Source organism: Ursus americanus, chromosome 12 (genome assembly GCF_024610735.1).
Source record: "Ursus americanus isolate L20-20 chromosome 12, mUrsAme1.1.p, whole genome shotgun sequence".
Lineage (NCBI taxonomy): Eukaryota > Metazoa > Chordata > Mammalia > Carnivora > Ursidae > Ursus > Ursus americanus.
In genome coordinates, this window is record NC_142138.1 from 1,905,261 (window position 1) to 1,923,446 (window position 18,186).

The 18,186-nt window shown below is 57.6% G+C and overlaps 1 protein-coding gene across 1 annotated transcript in view; it reads right to left on the minus strand.

The window, feature by feature from the left end:
• Positions 1-200: 200 nt before the first annotated feature.
• SLC2A1 (solute carrier family 2 member 1) overlaps positions 201-18,186 on the minus strand; it is a 28,283-nt gene continuing 10,297 nt past the window's right edge. The window contains exons 2-10 of the mRNA XM_045799796.2: positions 16,252-16,347; positions 5,449-5,609; positions 5,059-5,299; positions 4,247-4,409; positions 3,968-4,155; positions 3,620-3,724; positions 3,068-3,169; positions 1,672-1,875; positions 201-1,283 (exon numbers count right to left, since the gene is read on the minus strand). Of these exons, the coding sequence (XP_045655752.1) occupies positions 1,083-1,283; positions 1,672-1,875; positions 3,068-3,169; positions 3,620-3,724; positions 3,968-4,155; positions 4,247-4,409; positions 5,059-5,299; positions 5,449-5,609; positions 16,252-16,347 (1,461 nt within the window). The 3' untranslated portion in view covers positions 201-1,082. The remainder of the gene's footprint in view (positions 1,284-1,671; positions 1,876-3,067; positions 3,170-3,619; positions 3,725-3,967; positions 4,156-4,246; positions 4,410-5,058; positions 5,300-5,448; positions 5,610-16,251; positions 16,348-18,186) is intronic.

Consider the following 18,186-nt stretch of genomic DNA (forward strand, 5'->3'; position numbering starts at 1 on the left):
CAACCAAGTACTAAGCAGGCCCGACCCTGCTTAGCTTCTGGAGATCAGGTGAGATCGGGTGCATTCATGGTAGAGGGTGTTGATCAGAAGTGCTTGGAAAGGACTGGATCCCGAGTCACCAAGTCCAAAGTCACTATCGCAGTTGCTTCTCTCCCATTCCATCCAAATCTCCCTAAACGCACAAGCATTTCAAGACCATGTTTCTAAAAACCAGCCATTTATGTCTGTTTAGGTAAGTTACAGAAGGAGTAAGGTGGTGTATTTACAAGTTGGTTTGTCCAGATATACTATAACTTAGTGTCTGTATTTAATATTGACAACCAAAAATATATATAAATATCTTCCATCTATACACAGCAGGGCAGGAGTGTCCATGTCTTCTTGAGCAGTGAGTTCTCAGCCTCCCATGGCCCTCCTCTCATGGTGATCGTCTGGCCCTCAGTGCAAAGGAGACTAGAAGCTGGTAGCCCGTCTGGCCCTTCCCCTCTCCTCCCTGCACTCCAGTGCTCCCAACTGGTCTCACACAAGGCAAAATTACTTTGAGTGGTCGGGTAGGAAGAGATGGGTATGGGCGAACCCCAATGGAGCCTGAACCTTAGGGTAGGGAGATCCAGGCCTCAGAAGAGAGTGGCCACAGCTACCTCTTGGGGTAGAAGCCTCATAGTTCATAGTTCGATTAGTGTGTCCTTGGTCATAGGTCCAGCCCTACAGATTAGCATGGTGAAGAAGGCGAGTGTCTAGGCAGGGCTTGGGCCCCACCTTCAGGTACTGGGCCATTCAGGGTGAAGCCTGGGGTGCAGATACGGGAGACTGGCTGATAAAAAATAATAACAAAATCAGTAATAAAAAAAATTATAAAACTTGTTGCTTGTCTGAATAGATCTGAGCAACAGTCTTGTTTTTGTTAAAATCCTGGAGCCATTAAAGTCCTGAATACTCTTCTGGACATCATTGTTGGCTGAAGAAAGGAGCCCCAGGCCCAGCTCTGCTGAAATCTGTCAGTTTGGAAATCTCCAGCTGCCTGTGCTCCGAGAGATCCCTGGAGCTGCTGGGAGCAGGCCAGGCTGGTGGTGTGGGGCGCCTCACACTTGCGAATCGGCCCCCAAGGGGTGGAAGAGCTCCTCGGGTGTCTTGTCACTTTGGCTGGCTCCCCCCTGCCGGAAACCGGAAGCGATCTCATCAAAGGTCCGGCCTTTGGTCTCAGGAACTTTGAAGTAGGTGAAGATGAAGAACAGAACCAGGAGCACGGTGAAGATGATGAAGACGTACGGACCGCACAGTTGCTGAAAGACACACAGATACACTTGGTTGGAGTACTGACCCTACATCCTGGCTGTAGGGCCTTGTAGGACTTGGGGCCTTTGACTGAAAAAGGGAAGAGCTACCCACAACCCAGAGTGCTGGGATGATTAAATGAGTCTGCCTGCACCTGGCGTGTAATGGGCTCCAGGGAGCAGGGTCCCCCCGCAGAGCAGAATGGAGACAATTCAAAGCGAAGGAAAGAACCCCGGAATTGAGGTCAGCGTTTTTAACTGCGTGACCTGGGCTTCTGAGCCTCAATTTCCTCAGCAGGATTCTGATGAGAAGAGCTGGGAGAGCACTTTGCACAGCAGTACGGGGTCCTGCATGCAGGAGAGGAACAGTGAGCATGGAGACACTGGCAGTTCTCACCTCGACATACTGGAAGCACATGCCCACAATGAAATTTGAGGTCCAGTTTGAGAAGCCAGCAACAGCAATGGCAGCTGGGCGAGGACCCTGGCTGAAGAGTTCAGCCACAATGAACCATGGGATGGGGCCAGGGCCCACTTCAAAGAAGGCCACAAAGCCAAAGATGGCCACAATGCTGAGATAGGACATCCAGGGCAGCTTTTCCTGTTGAGGACGAGAGAGGGGCGGACAGTTAGATTAGGCTGTGTTGGGTGCTCCGTAGTCCAGGGCAGGGCTAAGAGTCCTGGGCTAGGAGGCAGGAGGCCTGGGGCTGATCCTGGATTTGCCACATGACTTAGGGACCCTCCACTGGGTCTCACTTTTGTCACCTGAACAAAATGATCTAAGTCCTGCAGGGCAGGTGTGAGCTGGAGTGTACCCTGTGGGAACGGTAATGTGGGGTGTGCGTGGGAGGGGCTAAGAGGAGGTCCCTGTGGTCCCGTGGCTCTGGAGGCAAAGCAGTCAGCCGGAAGCAGAATGATGTGGAGGAACATTTCTGGGGTAAGTGTTAAAGACTGTAAGGTGCTGAGGGCCAGCAGGGTAGGCCCCAAGCATGTGGCCCTATATAATCATTCTCTTCAAGGAAGCCGCCGTGGAAAAGCTACAAGCTTTGGTTCTGATCCCAGATCTGTCACGCACCCCTTGCAGCCTGCTGGACCTCTCAGCAATCACCAGACTTTCCAGACTTTGGTTAAGCTGTCAAATGAGCATACTGCTGCTTCCTTGCCCAGAGGGCGGACAAATGAGTGTCCATGCAGGGAGAGTGGCCAGCACACCGTTACCACGGTGGTTACAGTCACAGGCTTGAGGCCAGCCGACCTGAGGCCGGTTCCTGGCTTTGTCCTTTATCTGCTGCCTTCCTGACCTCGTTGGGACTACGCTTCCTCACTTGTGAACCGGGAACACTAACTGAACCACACGGGGCAGTGGTGAAACCGAGAGAAGGCATGCTTCCATGTCTTGGTGGGGAGGTGGGTCATACTCTCTAGGGGCTCTTCTGGAGATAAACTAAGGCCACGGATGCAGACTTTGAAAGGCTTAGTACCAGCAGAGCAATTCCTGGGGAGAGGGACTTGGGTTCGGGGGCCAGCGGTGCTGCAGTGAGAAAGCACCAAACAGGGAGGAGCCAGGGCACGACAGGGCGTGAGTGGGTGGAAGGAGACAGCCTAGGGGGCCAGAAGGTCAGACCCAAGCCCATGGGGTTGGGGAGAAGGGGGCGGAACTAGGGAGAGGGCAGCCCCCACCTGGGCTCTGAATGCCACTGGCCAGGCTGGGGCTGCCATAGCACTCTGGGACCGATAGCTCTTGGGAGCTGTCCTCACCCCTACCGCCCCACTCCCAGAGCGTGGTCACTCACCAGCAGTGCCAGCGCGATGGTCATGAGCACGGCACAGCCCGCCATGCCGGCCAGGCCAATGAGGTGCAGGGTCCGCCGGCCGGCTCGCTCCACCACAAACAGCTGCGGGCAGACACAGGGTCAGTGCCGCCCCCATCCAGAGGCTCGTCCCCGGTGCAGGGAAAGCCACGAGGCCCTGCAGAGACCAGGGAAGACGGTACCCGCCCTCCTCCGTGGGGCTCAGCTTAGGGACCACATAGGTTCTGAGGGGCAGAGGGCTGGCTCTAGACAGCAGGACAGGGAGTGAAAGCTGGCCCCAGAGAGCCAGACAGCGGCGCTTCCCGGCTGTGACTCTGGGCCAGCCGCTGTACTTCTCTGGGCATCAGTGTCATGGGCTGTTGGACGTGAGTAATGAACCTGACAGGCCTGTGACGGTGAGATGAGACAGCACTTACAAAGAACCTGACACACGCTCAGGTCACGGGAAGCGCTGCTGTTCAGTCATGAGGCCCTGCGGCCACCCTGAGCCGGACCCTGACAGCTGACCGGGGGTGGGCCCTGGCGCAGACTCACCGACACGACAGTGAAGGCTGTGTTGACTATGCCGGAGCCAATGGTGGCATACACAGGCTGCTGCACCCCCGCCTTCTCGAAGATGCTCGTGGAGTAATAGAAAACCTAGGGGACAGAGAAGTAGTTGGGGCTTGGCTGAGTGCTGTGGCCCTTCTCCCGCCTCTGCCCTTGCAGGTGCCGGACACACAGTGAGGACAGAATGAAGGCGACACGCCACCAGGGCCCTGTGGGGTCTGGTTCCTTTGGCAGGGGCGTGTTTGTTTTCAGCTGGGGATCTGGTCGCAGCACACACTTGACCACAGGGCTTGGCCGGGGCCCACGGGGAAGGGCAGGCGAGGGGGCACTCACGGCATTGATGCCCGACAGCTGCTGGGACAGCTGCAGCACCACGGCGATGAGGATGGGCTGGCGGTAGGCGGGGGAGCGGAACAGCTCCAGGATGGTGACCTTCTTCTCCCGCATCATCTGCCGACTCTCCTCCTTCATCTCCTGCAGGTCACGGGTCACGTCCGCCGTCCCGCGCAGCTTCTTCAGCACTGGGGAGACCGGAGGGAAGGTGGGGGTGGCTCAGAGCAGGAAGAGGGCCAGGGCCAAGGGGCGGGGAGGAGGGCAGGGCCCTGCCCGTACCGCTCTTGGCCCGGTTCTCCTCGTTGCGGTTGATGAGCAGGAAGCGGGGGCTCTCGGGGCAGAAGGGCAGCAGCACGCACTGCAGCAGGGCCGGGATGAAGATGACACTCAGCAGCAGGGGCCACAGGTCCTCGTTGCCCATGATGGAGTCCAGGCCGAACACCTGCGGGGAGCAGGGATGGAGGAAGACGCCCCGGGCACCCCAGCCCTGGCTCCCGCTCCCGGCCCCACTCTACCCGGGGGCCTTTGCATGCTTTGGGGAGGCGCTGCCGGGAAGGCAAGGCTTAGCTTCTCTGAACCTCAGTTCCCGCATTTGTCACATGGGGAAAGGGGAACCTACCTCACGGCCCAAGTGGGAAGACAAATGGCATGGCTACAAATGTGGCAGGCGAGTCACAGGGTGTGGGGGCTTTAGGGGAAGGGAAAGCCTTCTGGAGAGAAGGTGGTGTATATATAAAGGCATAAGGCCTGGAGGCCTGAGACGGCCGGCACGTGGAGGTACCAGTGGGCCCCCCCGAGGCTGGATCCCCAGGGGAAGGACAGGACCCAAGGCAGAGTAGGCTGGGATGAGACGGGTCAAGTCATCTGGACTTGGCTCTCATACTGGGGAGGCCTTGGGGAAATCGTGAGTGGCGGAGTGTTCTCCGGGATCCGGGCCTACCGGGACGGGTGCCACGAGGCCGTCCTTTGCTGCAGGGCTGTGGAAGGCTGGATGAGAATTCTAATCGGGGAGTCACGTGGACACAGACACCAGAGCCAGCGAAGCTGTGGGGTGCACGCAGTGCGAGCAAACAGACCCTGCCCCAGCTTACCTGGGCGATGAGGATGCCGACGACGATGCCCAGCTGGTGCAGGGTGCCCAGGGCCCCGCGAAGGGCCGTGGGGGACACTTCCCCCACGTACATGGGCACGAAGCCTGTGGTCAGGCCGCAGTACACACCGATGATGAAACGGCCCAGGATCAGCATCTCAAAGGACTTGCCCAGTTTCGAGAAGCCCATGAGCACAGAGGACACGAAGGCCAGAAGGTTCATCATTAGCATTGAGTTGCGCCTGGGGGCGGGGTCACAGGTCAGGTGGGTGCCCGGATCTCCCCAGATTCCCAGGGGCAGAGGTCAGAGGCAACACCCTGAGCAGGTAGGGAAGTCTCCCTCCCTCCCATCTGGGACACCCCGGCCAGGGCCAGGACCCCTTCTGCTCACCGGCCAAAGCGGTTAACAAAAAGGCCCACAGAGAAGGAGCCGATCATGCCTCCTACAGAGAAGATGGCCACGGAGAGGGACCACAGCGTGGTGAGCGTGGCCGGCGAGATGCGCTCCCCATAGCGGTGGATCCATGTCTGGTTGTAGAACTCCTCAATCACCTGCAGGAGGAGAAGCGGCCTGCTGAGCGAGGGGGTCCCCCAGCTGCCCTGTTCCCACTGACCACAGGCTGCCGAAGAGGGCCCAGCACCCGGCCGGGCCCCGAACTCACTGTACATCCTTGTGTCAAGTCCCTCCCTTTTGTGGGCCTCAGTTTCCCCGGGTGAGAAACAAGGGGCTGCGCTCCTTCTCTAAGAGCGGTGCCGGCTCTCATGCTTCCCCCAGGTGTGGTTTCCAGTGCCTTCGGGGGACACGTGGTCAACAGAACTTGGTTGGGGTGAGTGGACAGCAAATGACCCACGGTGGAAGTTCAGGCACAGCACAGGGAGAGGTTCGGGGAGAAAGAACCTTCTCCTCCCACTTGGCCCCCTTCTCTTCAAGGCGCCTAAGGCCCTAGGCTCCTGCCACCTGCGCCCTCTCCCCCACCCCCTTGCTGGGGAGGAAATACAGCTGGACAGATGGTTCCCGGTTCTAGACGCTCTGGGACAAAGGGACGGGCAGGCTCACTGACTCACTGACTTTACACCCAAGGGCCTGGTGTGACCAACTGGCAGACAAGACATGCTTCTGAGCCTCACGTGATTGCTTTCTGACCCCTAGGCCCAGCTACTTGTGGGAGTTCCACCCCGAAGGACCCGTGGCCTCCTCCCCTCTGCCAGGTGCCAGGCTGGGAGGTATGGGGAAGGCTAAGGACAAGGAAGCGGTTCCAGGAACTGGAAACACCTGTCCTGGAGGCCCGCCCCCCAGCCCTGCCCCCACCCAAGGGAGGGCCTGGCCTGATCCACCGGTTCTGCGTGAGCACATTCACCACACTCTCAGGCAACACACACACCCCCCCAGGGCCACAGGACTGGCCTGACGCACCCAGCCCCATGCGTACCTGGGCACAGACCCAACATACCCAGAAACAGCTTCCTATGCACACACGCCGTCTCACACACATACTGGTGCTCACGATCTGAATACTCCTGGTTTCAGCCAGTCACAAACCTGCGTGTCCCTCTTCCCTTCAACCACCCGCAGCTCAAACTCAGCTCCTTGCGCACCTAGCCCGTGCCCAGCCGGTCCTGGCAGCCTTCCCCACACGCATGCTCCAAGTCCCTCCTCACGCAGCGGTGTGCAGCCTCTTGCACAACCTCCATGGCACTGCTCTTGGACCTCCCTAACCCTCCCAAGTCGCAGGGGTCTAGCAGAAGAAGAGGCGGTGGGTAGCCATAATTACCAAAGGGGGAAACTGAGGCCCTTGGTCCCAGGAACGCCCATCGAGTATGCTGGGTCTGGCCCCACAGTTGCAACGGGTCCTTGGCCTCCATCTTTTTCCTGCCCTGGTGCCATGATCTGTCCCAGGTCTGGAGACACCTGACAGGCCAGGCTCCAGGGGGTTAGGATGGGTTGACATGGGGGATGGGGAGCAGAGGGAGGCAGCCCTAATGATCTACTCTGTCTGTCCCAGGGAAGCCAGAGAGTGCAGGGGTTAGGAACCTGGACAACTGAGTTCAGGTCCCAGCTCTACCACACTCAACCATGACCTCGGGCAAATTATTTCATCTCAAATTAGCGGTATCTACTTCATAGCGCTGCAGGGGATTAATGATACAGAGAGTGCTTGTGCGGTGCCTGGCACCTCCACTGAGCCAAGGGACCCCAGCAGGTTCTGGTACCGACCCAAAGGCAGTGCAGACCGCTGACAATGTCCAGCCAACCCTGCGTCCCATAATTCAAAGTCAAGGCTCCGGTCAGGTATCAGTCCGGCCTCCGCACCTCCCACATCTCTACCTCGGCTCTAGGACTCATTTCCACGTTCTCCACGGTCACTCTGCCTGAAGGGCCCATCCTGCCTTAACCATGCTGAAACCCTCTGAGATCCAGCTCAAAAGTTCCCAGGAGTCTGTCCTTCTTGAGTTAGGGACCCCAGTGGATTCACACTGGAGCCCATCCCAGGGCCCATCCAGGGATGCCTGGTAAGTGAATGGAAGGGTGAAATGAAGAGAGGGCCTCAGGCTCTCCTCCTGGGAGCCCCTGCTTCGCTGGGGGCAGAAAGGCGGCAGATTTTAACAAAATAAAACAAAGTGCTTCTGTTCTTCAAGGGCTAACACCAACCCCAGAGGAGGACTGGTTGGGAGAAGTAATGCTCCATTTATCAGGCTCTGCAGAGAACAGGCTGTCCTGGATAAGGGGACTGTCCAGATAAATGACACTCACCCCACTGAGGACCCATCATCGGGGTGGAAATCTCTCTCCCCTCTGTCAAGCTCACTCTGCTGCCCTTGGGGCTCTCTGAAGGGGCAGGGAGAGGTATTTGCCCCAGATAACCTTTAATTTTTGCATTCTGTAGTTCTCAGGGTCTTCCTTTGCCCCCCACCCCACCCCTGTGGTTCTGATGCTGTCTCAAGAGAACTCTCCACGTTATCATTTTGGTTTTTGCCAAGAAGCCAGCTAATGGAATTGCCTGAATTGTGTGCAAAGAGTCCACAAGTGCTGAGTAAGGGCTTACTCCCTAAATGAGCTTAAAGATGTGAGGCTGGGCTTTCTGTTTTGGCAGCTCAGGTCTTGAACCCTCTTCTTGGGGCTGGCTGGAGATGTTGAGGCAGCCAATAAGAGGACCACATTCCCAGGGGCTCCCCTCCCCCAGTTAAGTGTGCTGCTTGTGATAAGTTAGAGGGACCCAACCTTGTCCACAGCTTGCTCAATGGCTCATGAACTCCCCTGCTACTCAGACCACTTCATGGGGATGGGTAAGGGTGAGCGGCCAGCCCCCTTCCCCCTCCCGGTGGCCCCGGGCTCCTCCTTTCCATCCCCCAGCAGCACTTCCTGGCCAAGCTGAGGCAGTGCAGTGGGTTCCTGCCTTTTGATCTGGCACTTGAGATTTCTGGGAAGAAGCTATGCCTGGTTTTCCATTCCTGGTGCTCGTGTGGGGACTGTGTGTCCTGTCCCTGCTGGGGGTCCATGCCCCACGTGGGGCTGAGCTGGCCCTGGGCCCAGGAAAGGCAGGGAGTCCCTGGAGAATGAGAAGAACCCTACCCGGGGAGAAGTTCTTCCACCCAGGTGGTGTCCTTGGCCCCCACCCGAGCAGTGGCTGAGTGCTCCTAAGTGAAGAAGAGCGTCCACCCTCAGAAGGACCCCACAGACCCAGTCTCCACCACAGGGTCACCGGCAGCCTCTGCGAGCCTGGCTCATGTTTGAGGCGAGGCCTGGCTCGTGCTTCTGAAAGCTCCCACCTCACATGCTCCTCACAAGCCTGGGAGATACCCTCGATCCTGCCGCCACCCCGCATCCAATCAATCACCAGGTCCAGCAGAGCCAGTTCTCCCTCCTATCTGTCCTATTCTCTACCCGGGCAGCACCTGCCCTAGGTCTCGCCTGCATTCTGCTCCTGACTCCTCCCATCCGCCGCAGCGACTCTGCTTCCGTGGTCAACTACTCCCCATCGTGGCATCAAAGCCCTGCATGTCAAATGCGCCAGGCTCAGCCATCCATCTGCAGCTCTGCTCCCTTCCCAGTGCATTGCCAGCCTTCCCCCCGCCAACGGTCTGTGTGAGTGCACGCACGCTGGGGGAAAGAAGGGGACTGCCATGGCATCAGGCTCTCAGGAGTTGAGGGCTACGAAGGATCTCTTGTCCAATCACCCCTCACTGACCCTAGGGGGCAGATGCCCGCTCGGCGACACCGTAGAGGCCAGTGTGGCAAAGCAGGCCTGCTCTGGGCAGCTGAGATCCCCTGGACTAGATGGTTCCCAGTAAAAAGCTCTTCGCCAGCCTGCAATTCTCCTGGGGGTGGGGGGAGGCTTGCATCACATCTGACTCCTTGGGAATCCCCCCCCCCACCGCCGCCCAGCCCAGGCAACTGTGGGAGAAGGACCACGTGCGTGCCTGTCTGCAGAGGAAGTTCTGACTTCCTCTGTGTCTGGGCAGCATCTGTAGTCAGGGCCTGGGCATGGGGGGGAGCCTGCTGTCCTGCATACAGATGAGCTGTTCTTCACGCCACCGCTGTTCCTTCAAGGAGAGCAGCTGCCATCTTAGGAGCGCTAGGGGCACACAGGGTTTCCCGTTTCTAAGCTGTTCTAAGCTGCCTGAACACAAAGCATGATCCTAAGGAATTCACAGCCTAGAAAGGACCTGAAGGAACTAGGGGCCTGCCTCAGGGAGTCTTTCCTCGGACCCTGCCTGGCGGCCCCAGGCACAGAAACCCAGCAGGTCTACAGAGCCCCAGGACACAGACTTCAGCTCAGAAGAAAGGCTTTCTAGGCTTCAGAGGATGAGACTGCCCACCTCACAGGTAGTGAGTTCCCAGTCAGCAGGAAGCATACAAGTCAAAGTTTAGACCAGAGATTGCTGAACATTTTATGTAAGAGGCTAGGTAGAAAATATTAGGGTCTGTTGACCACCTATGGGCACAGATGATTTTTCTCCACCACCCCCAACCCTTTAAAAATGTGAAAACCATTCTTAGTGCATGGGCTGCACAAAACAGCTGCTGGTTGGATCTGGCCTCCCTGCCAACCCTTGATCTAGAATTCTAGATTACTGCCAGGAAAAGGGGTATGCTTTGGAACACCTCTGGCTGGTCTCAACATCCTTCCCCCTACCCCAGGGTCTTCTAGACCACCCTGCGGAGGAGAGTTAGAGCTCCCTCTCCAGCCTCTCTTCTCTGTCCTAGATGTTCTTGGGGGGTGAACGGGGTAAAGAGCAACCTACGCTCTGAGCTCCAGTTAGAAGGAAGGGCCATCGTGTCCAGTTCAGTCCCTCAGCCTGGCCTTGACCCCGACTTCCTATTCCCTGCTTTCCCCTCCCCCACAGCTATCCTCCGCTGTCCAGAGTTTATATCTCCACAGCAACTCTCAGCCCCGCCCCAGGGTCAGCTGGGAGTTCTAGCAGAGGCTATACAGGTAGGGCTGGACAGAGAGCCCCACCTGCCAGGTGCCCTGGGGCCCCTCCTGGGGCCTGCAGAAGAGGCCCAGAAGCCAGATGGAGCTAGAAGCTGGGCCCCAACCCACCAGGAAAGTTTCCGACCACCCACGCTGCTCCTCTGCTTCTCCAGAAGAGCCCTGACACGGCTTCTCTCCAGACCCAGGCCAGGCCTTTGCTGTGGCCTCCTCACTGCTCCCTGACCCCCAGAGCCTCCCCTGCCAGCACAGGGATCTTCCCGTCCCTGTGGCAGGCCCTGTCCACAGCCTTTCTGGGCTCCCCACTGCCCCCACCGCCACCCAGGCACCCCACATGTCTGCAGTTTCGCTTGTGCGGCTCCTCTGCCTTCTCCCTGACGAGAGAGAATACACTAATACTCCTCTGGAAAGCCTTCCAGAACCCTCCCCTCCTCCTCTGCCGCAGCGGTTCGCAGACAGGGGCAATCGGCCCTGCAGAGGACCGCTGGCTGGGTGTGCTGGCCCACCGGCTGTCACACTGGCGGGAACGCTGCTCACCACGCCACACGGCACGGCCAGCCTCCCACAGCGCCACAGAACTACCTGGTCCCGAAGGTTCATGCTGAGAAAAACCCTGCTCTCCGGGCCAGGTGCCTTCTCCCTCCCCCTCCTCTGCTCCCACGGGGCCTGTCCACACTTCCGTCCATGGCTGCCCCGAGACGGCTCGTCCCGAGGAGACATGTGCTCCCTCTAGACGAAACTTCCACGTGGGGGGCATCGGTGTCACCGGGCCCCAGCACCAGGCTGGGCGTAGACAGAGTTGTTACTAACTGATAAACAAGCCACGAATCTGCGGGGCCGAAGCGGTGACGTAGCCGTGACAGGCTGCAGTGGTGTAAGAGATTGGGCAACCGCGTGTGGGAAACTGTTGCGAGGTCTGTACGTGACTGAGCTTGACTCGGCCTGGATGTCAGAGCACGAGGGACCAGCTGGGTAGCAGCTGTAGGTGTGTGAAAGGGTGTTTGGGTACCCATCCGACTGTAGTATAAAATTGCCAGTCCTTCTATGATGGGCGAGGATGCAGACGGAGCCAGACTCTTGGATTCAAATCCCAGCTCCGCTGCTTACTAGCTGTGTGTCCTTGGTTTAATTGCTTAATATCTCTGTGCCCCACTTTCTTGTAAAACAGGGATGATAGGGCCTACCTAATGATGTTATTCCAAGACACAACTGAAGGGTGATTTCTGAAGCACTGAGGTAAGGCCTGGCACACAGTAAGCTCTAAGGGTTTGTGTTAGCGGAGACGGGTGAAGGGGAGAGGGGAGGGACCCAGAAATCTCTGGATCTTGACAGAGGTAAGGAGAGGCTGCCTGGAGCCTAGAGCCTGAAGCCCAGTGCAGCCCCAGCGGACAGAGGGCTGTGATGGGAGGTGGTTCTTACCTCTAGCACTTTCACTCACGAGCAGGGCCATCTTGGGCAGACCTTGTCTGCTCTCCAGGCCAAGTTCCTCCTTTGTCAAACAGGGAATGCTGAGCCAGTGGACCATCAGGCCCCTTCCAGCCCCAACTCTGGTTTCTGAGGACGCCTTATTCTGAGACATGCCCGACACTGTCCCTTGGCCAGGAACTCATGGATTCTAAATGGCCTTTAGTCATCTCTATTGGCAACTCAGCCATTTGGGGAAGGGAGAGGCAGTTCTCTCCACCCAGGATGGTGGTCAGGATGCCTTGTTCATTTATTTGCTCTCCCTGTGGCTGGGCTTCCCTCTCCCTCCGCCCCCCAGGAGACAGGAGGCCTGGCAGGGGTGTCACGGGGATGCGGTCATCACTCTGGGTGAGGCCCGGAGGCCACCGGGTAGCTCAGCCTCTCACTTTCCAAGTGACCTCACCAGCCTGAGCTTCCTTCTTTAGAAGGCGGCAAGATAACTAGCCCCACCCACCTTGTGGGGCTGCCGTGAGCAGATAATTTACGGGGAGGTGCTTTGTAAACATTTAAGATAATGTCAGGATTAATTAACCACTTCCAGGAGGAAGCCCTTTGGCGCCTGTTTTATGGAGGAGCCCCAGCTTCTGGCCTCCTCACCATTAGTGGGGCACAGTCTCCTTCAGAGAGCAGGCCGCCTGGACCAGCCCAGGGCCGCTTCCTGAGAGTGTCACACAGACTGGCAGTGGGCGTGTGGGGAATACCACATTAGGGCCACACTTCCTGCCACGGCACCTCGTCAGGGGCCGCCTGGGCCACCTGTCCGTCCTTCCCCCAGGGCTGACTCCCCTTCAGGGTCTGCCCAGCTGCCAACTCCTCCTCGAATGCCAGCATTAGCCTGCCCTCCTCTCTGCTCCGGAGGTCCCCCAAGCCCTCCATTAATTAGGAAGCCCCCCAATTAACTATGCTCTGGCTCTTCCCAGGAGTCTCCCCCCCCCCCCCGAGTCTTCGGAGCTTAAGGCCGGGCCGGGTGGGGCCCAGCTCAGACCGTGTGTCACAGCTCTACCCCTCCCGACTGTCTGGGACAGGGCCCGGCGGAGCCCTTGCAGAGCGAAAGTGTCGGCAGGGCTGAGTCACCACCCTGCCGCTTCCCAGCACAACCGGCCGTCATCTCTTCCTCTCCTGTCATCCCATCCCCTCCTCCCAGGTTAGCTGCATCACGGCGCATCCGCTCCCAGCTGGAAGCACTAGGGCCAAGCCGGCGAGAGGTGCGTGCAAGGTGCAGGTGTAAGCAAGGGGTGCGGGCACACGTCCCGGAAACCCCGCTCCACTGCAACGCGGGCACTACCGATTCTGGCCTCGGGTCCTCACCGCGGGCCTCTGAAGTGACCTCTGGACAGGTGCCCACAAACGCTCCCATAAAGGCTGTCTGCAGTTGGGCTGGGCACTCCGTGCCGCCCACTGGCCCTGCCAGCCGCCCCCGCCGGCCGCCCCACCCATGCTCCTCCGCTGTTGGGCCTTCCGCCTGTCTCTGATTAGGCAGGAGGCCACCCGACCAACCGTGGATTTGTCCGCATTTGCAACTTCAGAAGTTCCTCAGTCTCAGCTCCCAGCCAAACGCAAGCCCAGTGCCTCTGCTCCCCCAGCCCTGCCTCCATCTCGCCCTCAGCTGCTCTCTGCTGATTCCTTACGGCACATTTAAAAAAAAGAAGTTTTCACATGTGAAAAAGCATCTCAGGTGGACCACCTCTCCAACCACCCCCTCTTTTCTTCCTTCTCCACCGAATCTCTTGGAAGGACCCTCCCTACTCTTTCCCATCCCCCCTCCCTCCTCAACCAGCTGCAGGGAGGCTTCTATCACCGCGGTTCCACCCAGGCAACCTTTGGTCACCACAGGGCACCATCCGGTCTTCGGCATTGGGCAATATGGGGCTGACTTGCCCAGGTCACCGTCTGGGGCACCTGACAGCACTCCTTCACCCTACTACTCAACTCCTCTTTTTATCCCAGTCTCTCTAGGACATCCCCCTCTCCTACTATGTGGATCCCAGTGACCAACTCCCAGCCTTTCTCCAGCTAACTACCCGCCAGAGGAACAGACCCCCACGTCCAAATGTTTCCGGTACGCGTCTCCAGCTGTGTCACGCCTAGCCTCAGTTCTGGAATATCCCTCCCGCACCTCTCAGCTCCTCCCATACCTGCTCCCCCTCCAGACCCCACGCCACCCAGGCCAGAAACCCAGAAGCCCCTTTTAAACTCTACTCTTGTCCTCCCACTGAACTGATGACCAAATCCTGCCCACTCTTCCCGCTCCGTGTTTGTTTTCCTAGCCCTATTCCAATGCAGCCTTCTCGCTATTTCCCTATCTCTCATTTCCCATTCTCAGATCCCTCCCGCCGCCCAGATGCCTGAATCCTTTCCCTAAAATGCAAATCTGATTCTATCTGTCCTCTTCAATGAGTCCCTATTGTCCTCACTGAGAAGTCCATACTCCTAGCTTGGCCCACGCTTGGTGCCCACGTGCCCATCCTGATGGTGCCATGCCATGCCAGTGGCTGGTATTTTGTGGATGAATTCTACCCACAAGGCCCTTTGTAAGTCAGGCTTGGGCTTACCTTGTTGGCCTCCCCAGCCTTCTTTCTCCTCCTGCTCACCCTCCCCCGGACACACCAAGTCTCTCTCATCTGTCTACCCAACCCTGTTCTGTTTCTGGAAAACACTTCTATCCTGATCTCAGAGTCCTCATTCTGTCATTAACTAAGTGATCATAGTTGAGACATCACTTAACTCAGGACCTCTTGACTTTGGCCACACGTAAGGATCAGTCGGGGGTGTGTTAAACATTCAATGCCCAAACAGCATCCCAGATCAAACACATCAGAATTGGGAGTGTCCAGGGGACCCCAAGGTGCAATCAAGTGCAGAACTCAACCTCCCTCTAAGACCGTGCAGAATTACCATCTGTATGATTCCCAAATGCAGCCAGCTCCGAGGCACACACCTTGGCAAGAGCTGTTCAGAACACTTAGCTAAAGCAGGGCTTGGGGCTGTTCCAAGCATGGGCGCCATTTCAGACAAGTCTGGAAAAGTCCTGTCACCTCCACTGCAGCTGAGCATGACTCAGCAGGCCAGGCCTTCCTGGTGACCTGCTCTCGGGCATCAGGCGTGGCCCCCCACAGCCACCCTCCGCCTATCTGGAGGAGGACCAGCTCTGACTCCCGACACTGCCCAGTTCCCCAGGACGGGCCATTGGTCCTGGGGAGCCAGCTGCACTCACTTTCTAGCCTCACCCTCTGGACAATAGAATGTGGTCCTGACAGGACTGTCCACTCTCATTTCGTCCTCCCCAGGAAGGTACAGATTTTTCAACTGACAAGGCAGTTGGTCAGGAAGACAGCCTGAGATTGTGGAAACAGTCTGGCTTCTGAATCCACCATTCACTAGCTATGTGACCTTGAGAGGTGTTGGTTATTTCATCTGCCTAGGGCCTCAGTCTTTGGGTCTATAAAATGGAACTCACCACCCAACCTCATAAACATATGCGAAAAGGCTGTTAGAGAGAAGGGACTCCTTATGATTTCCTTTCCTGCCCCTTGACCCCTTTCCTGCCCCTTGACCTCTCTCCTCCCTAAAGCAGGTAGCTGAGCTGGAGGTGGTCACAGGGGTCCCTCCCAGTCCTGATATTCAAGGGAACAAGTGAGGACAGATCTGGGATGTGCCGCGGGGAAAAGGAAGTAAGGCAGACCCCTACTCCCTATGGTACCCTACAGCGAGATGCCATTTTTACTTGGACTGGCACAGGACCTCCAGGGGAAGGAGGCTGTTTCCAAGTCGAACAGGAGCCATTACAAGGGAGGGAACTGCTTGTGGATCGGTGTGAGCCCAGGCTTGGGGACTAGCCGGTTGGGAGAGCTTCAAGGCAGACTGGAGCTGCTGGGCAGGTTTCCTTTCTCTGCCCACTCTCCCCACCTGTAGGACGGGAGCAGCGATTGTCGCCTGCCTGCCTTGGAGAACGCGGTGAGCAGCAGGGAGAAAAGCACCACCAGGCCTACTGGAGCCCCAGAGTGTCACATAAATGCAGTATCCTTGTGTCAAGCATTGCTCTGACGATTACAGAGGTCTGTGTTGGAGTAGGAGGTTGGTCAAGATGACTTATGAAGCCCCCGTGATTTTGCAGCCCCAGGATTCCAAGGCCAAAGCCAAGAGTTTTTGATCTGTTCAGGGCCAGAAAATGGGCTGGTGGGAGCAGATGGTGAGTTGATGGAAATGACTAGCACCCAAGAGGCAGGGTGAGCCTGTGGGGTGTGCAATGCCCAGCAGAGCAAGCTGTGCTGATAAGCCAAGGGAGGCACAGCACTCACCTTCTGGGGGGCATTGATGACGCCGGTGTTGTAGCCAAACTGCAGGGAGCCAAGCACTGCCCCTCCCACGGCCAGCATGAGACGGCCCGTCAGCTTCTGCAGAGAAAAAAAAACCCATACTGTTACAGGCATGTCTGGGCCCAGGTTACTACAGGGCAGGGCATGGGCTGGCAGGTTCCCGTGTTCAGATATCTGGCCTGGCTCCTGGCACCACACCAGTCCTTCTCCCAGGAAACTCGGCCACTTCCTGACCTCAGATGCCCGAACCAGCCCCGCTGACTTCTAGACTCGGGGCTGGCCAGACTCATTCCTGGGGGAAGGGGGGAATTAGGGTCTTCTCTCTCTCCGCAGCCAGGTCTTGGCCCTCTGGAGTCTCATTCCTCTGGCGGAGCCGTGCCCGGGGTCCAGGTGGCTCCAGACTCTGTCTGGGAGGCCCAGGAATCAACTTCCCTATGCAAGGGGGGCCAAATTATGTGGGAGGAACAGTATAGGGAGGGGGAAGCACCCTGGATTTGGACCGGAAAGTGCTGGCTTCTGATTCCAGCCGACCTGAATCCCAGCAGGCTACCACCCTTCCCCAATCCTGCTGGACCCCCATTTGCATGCGTGCAAGGCAGGAACAGTCAGGCCCGGCAGCATGAGCGATGCAGTCCTTCCCTCTCCTCCCTCCATTCCCGGGGCAGAAAACAGAATCCTGAGAGGCAGAGGCAAGTCCCAGATTACTCAGGGGTCTGCAAAGAGCCAGGTTCCTGACTCTCCATCCCATGCCGCTCATGGCAACCATCTGCAGACCATGAGCTTCCCAGGGTTATGTGGACACAGATGACGTAACAGCCAGGAATGTGCTCTGGAAAAGTACATGACACTAGGTGAGTAGGAGTGTTGGGCCAAGGTGTTTCAATGGGCAAAGGGTTAGGGGAGAAAAAATCTGGCGGAGTTTCTGTCCCCTGGCAGCGTGGAGGCCGCAGGCAGGGAAGAGGCCAGCAGGCAGGAGAGTAAGGTGCCTTGCTGGAGAAAGGGAGAGGACTTTTCTTTTCTGCCTTTCAACAAGAAGAAGCCAAGAAATGTGACATGAGGCCGGCCCTTAACTGGTTGAGAGAGCAGGAAATTGGAGGAGGGGGTGCCAAAAGCAATGACCGGTGCTCACCGCTCACTGTGTGCGCCACACCAGGCTGGGAGCTAGCGGGGAAGGTCAGGAAGCACTAAGCCACAGCCTTTGGCCTCAGTTTCCCCAGAGAACCCGAAGCAGCCCTGACTTCAAGATCCTCACAGATGGCACTGGGCTTATGGCTAATCGGACACGTTCCTAGCGTGGTCTTTTCATTCTCTAGAAGCTGTCAGGCCAACGACGGCAAAAGCCAAGGTTCTCACAAGGCTGAGGAGGAGGAAGAGGCTTCCGCTAGCCTGCGTGCTCACGTGGAGTCCATTCTTCGCCAGATGAGTGCTGGGACCGCCCCTCCCGCCGGGCTACCTCGCCCCTTCCTGGCCCAACTCTGGACATTCATCCTAGACTGGGGCTCTCCTCATAGTGGGCCGCACTCCTTCCAAAGTCTCCCTTCTCTTAACTCCCCAGGGAGCCTCCAGACCCAGGGCTGTTGGCCCCGTGTGGGTGGGGAGCACTGGACAGACGTCCTCTGTGGGCCCGAGCCAAGCTAACTCGTTGGGTGGCCGCTGGGACGCAGGCAGAGGCTGTCACAAGGCACTGAGCATGGATGAAGGAGCGCTGAAGAGTGGCAGTTTTAGGCCCCCGCGAGAGGGCTCGCTGCCTGATGAGTCGCTGTGTTAATTCAGGGTTTTCCACTGCGCGGTCCAGAGTACGGTATTATGGTGTGCCAGATACGTATTTCTCTAGTTCACAGTAGAATAAATATAAATATGATTTAACAAAATGTGGGTAGCTATATCACAGAATACAGGAAAAAAAGAAAGCTCTTT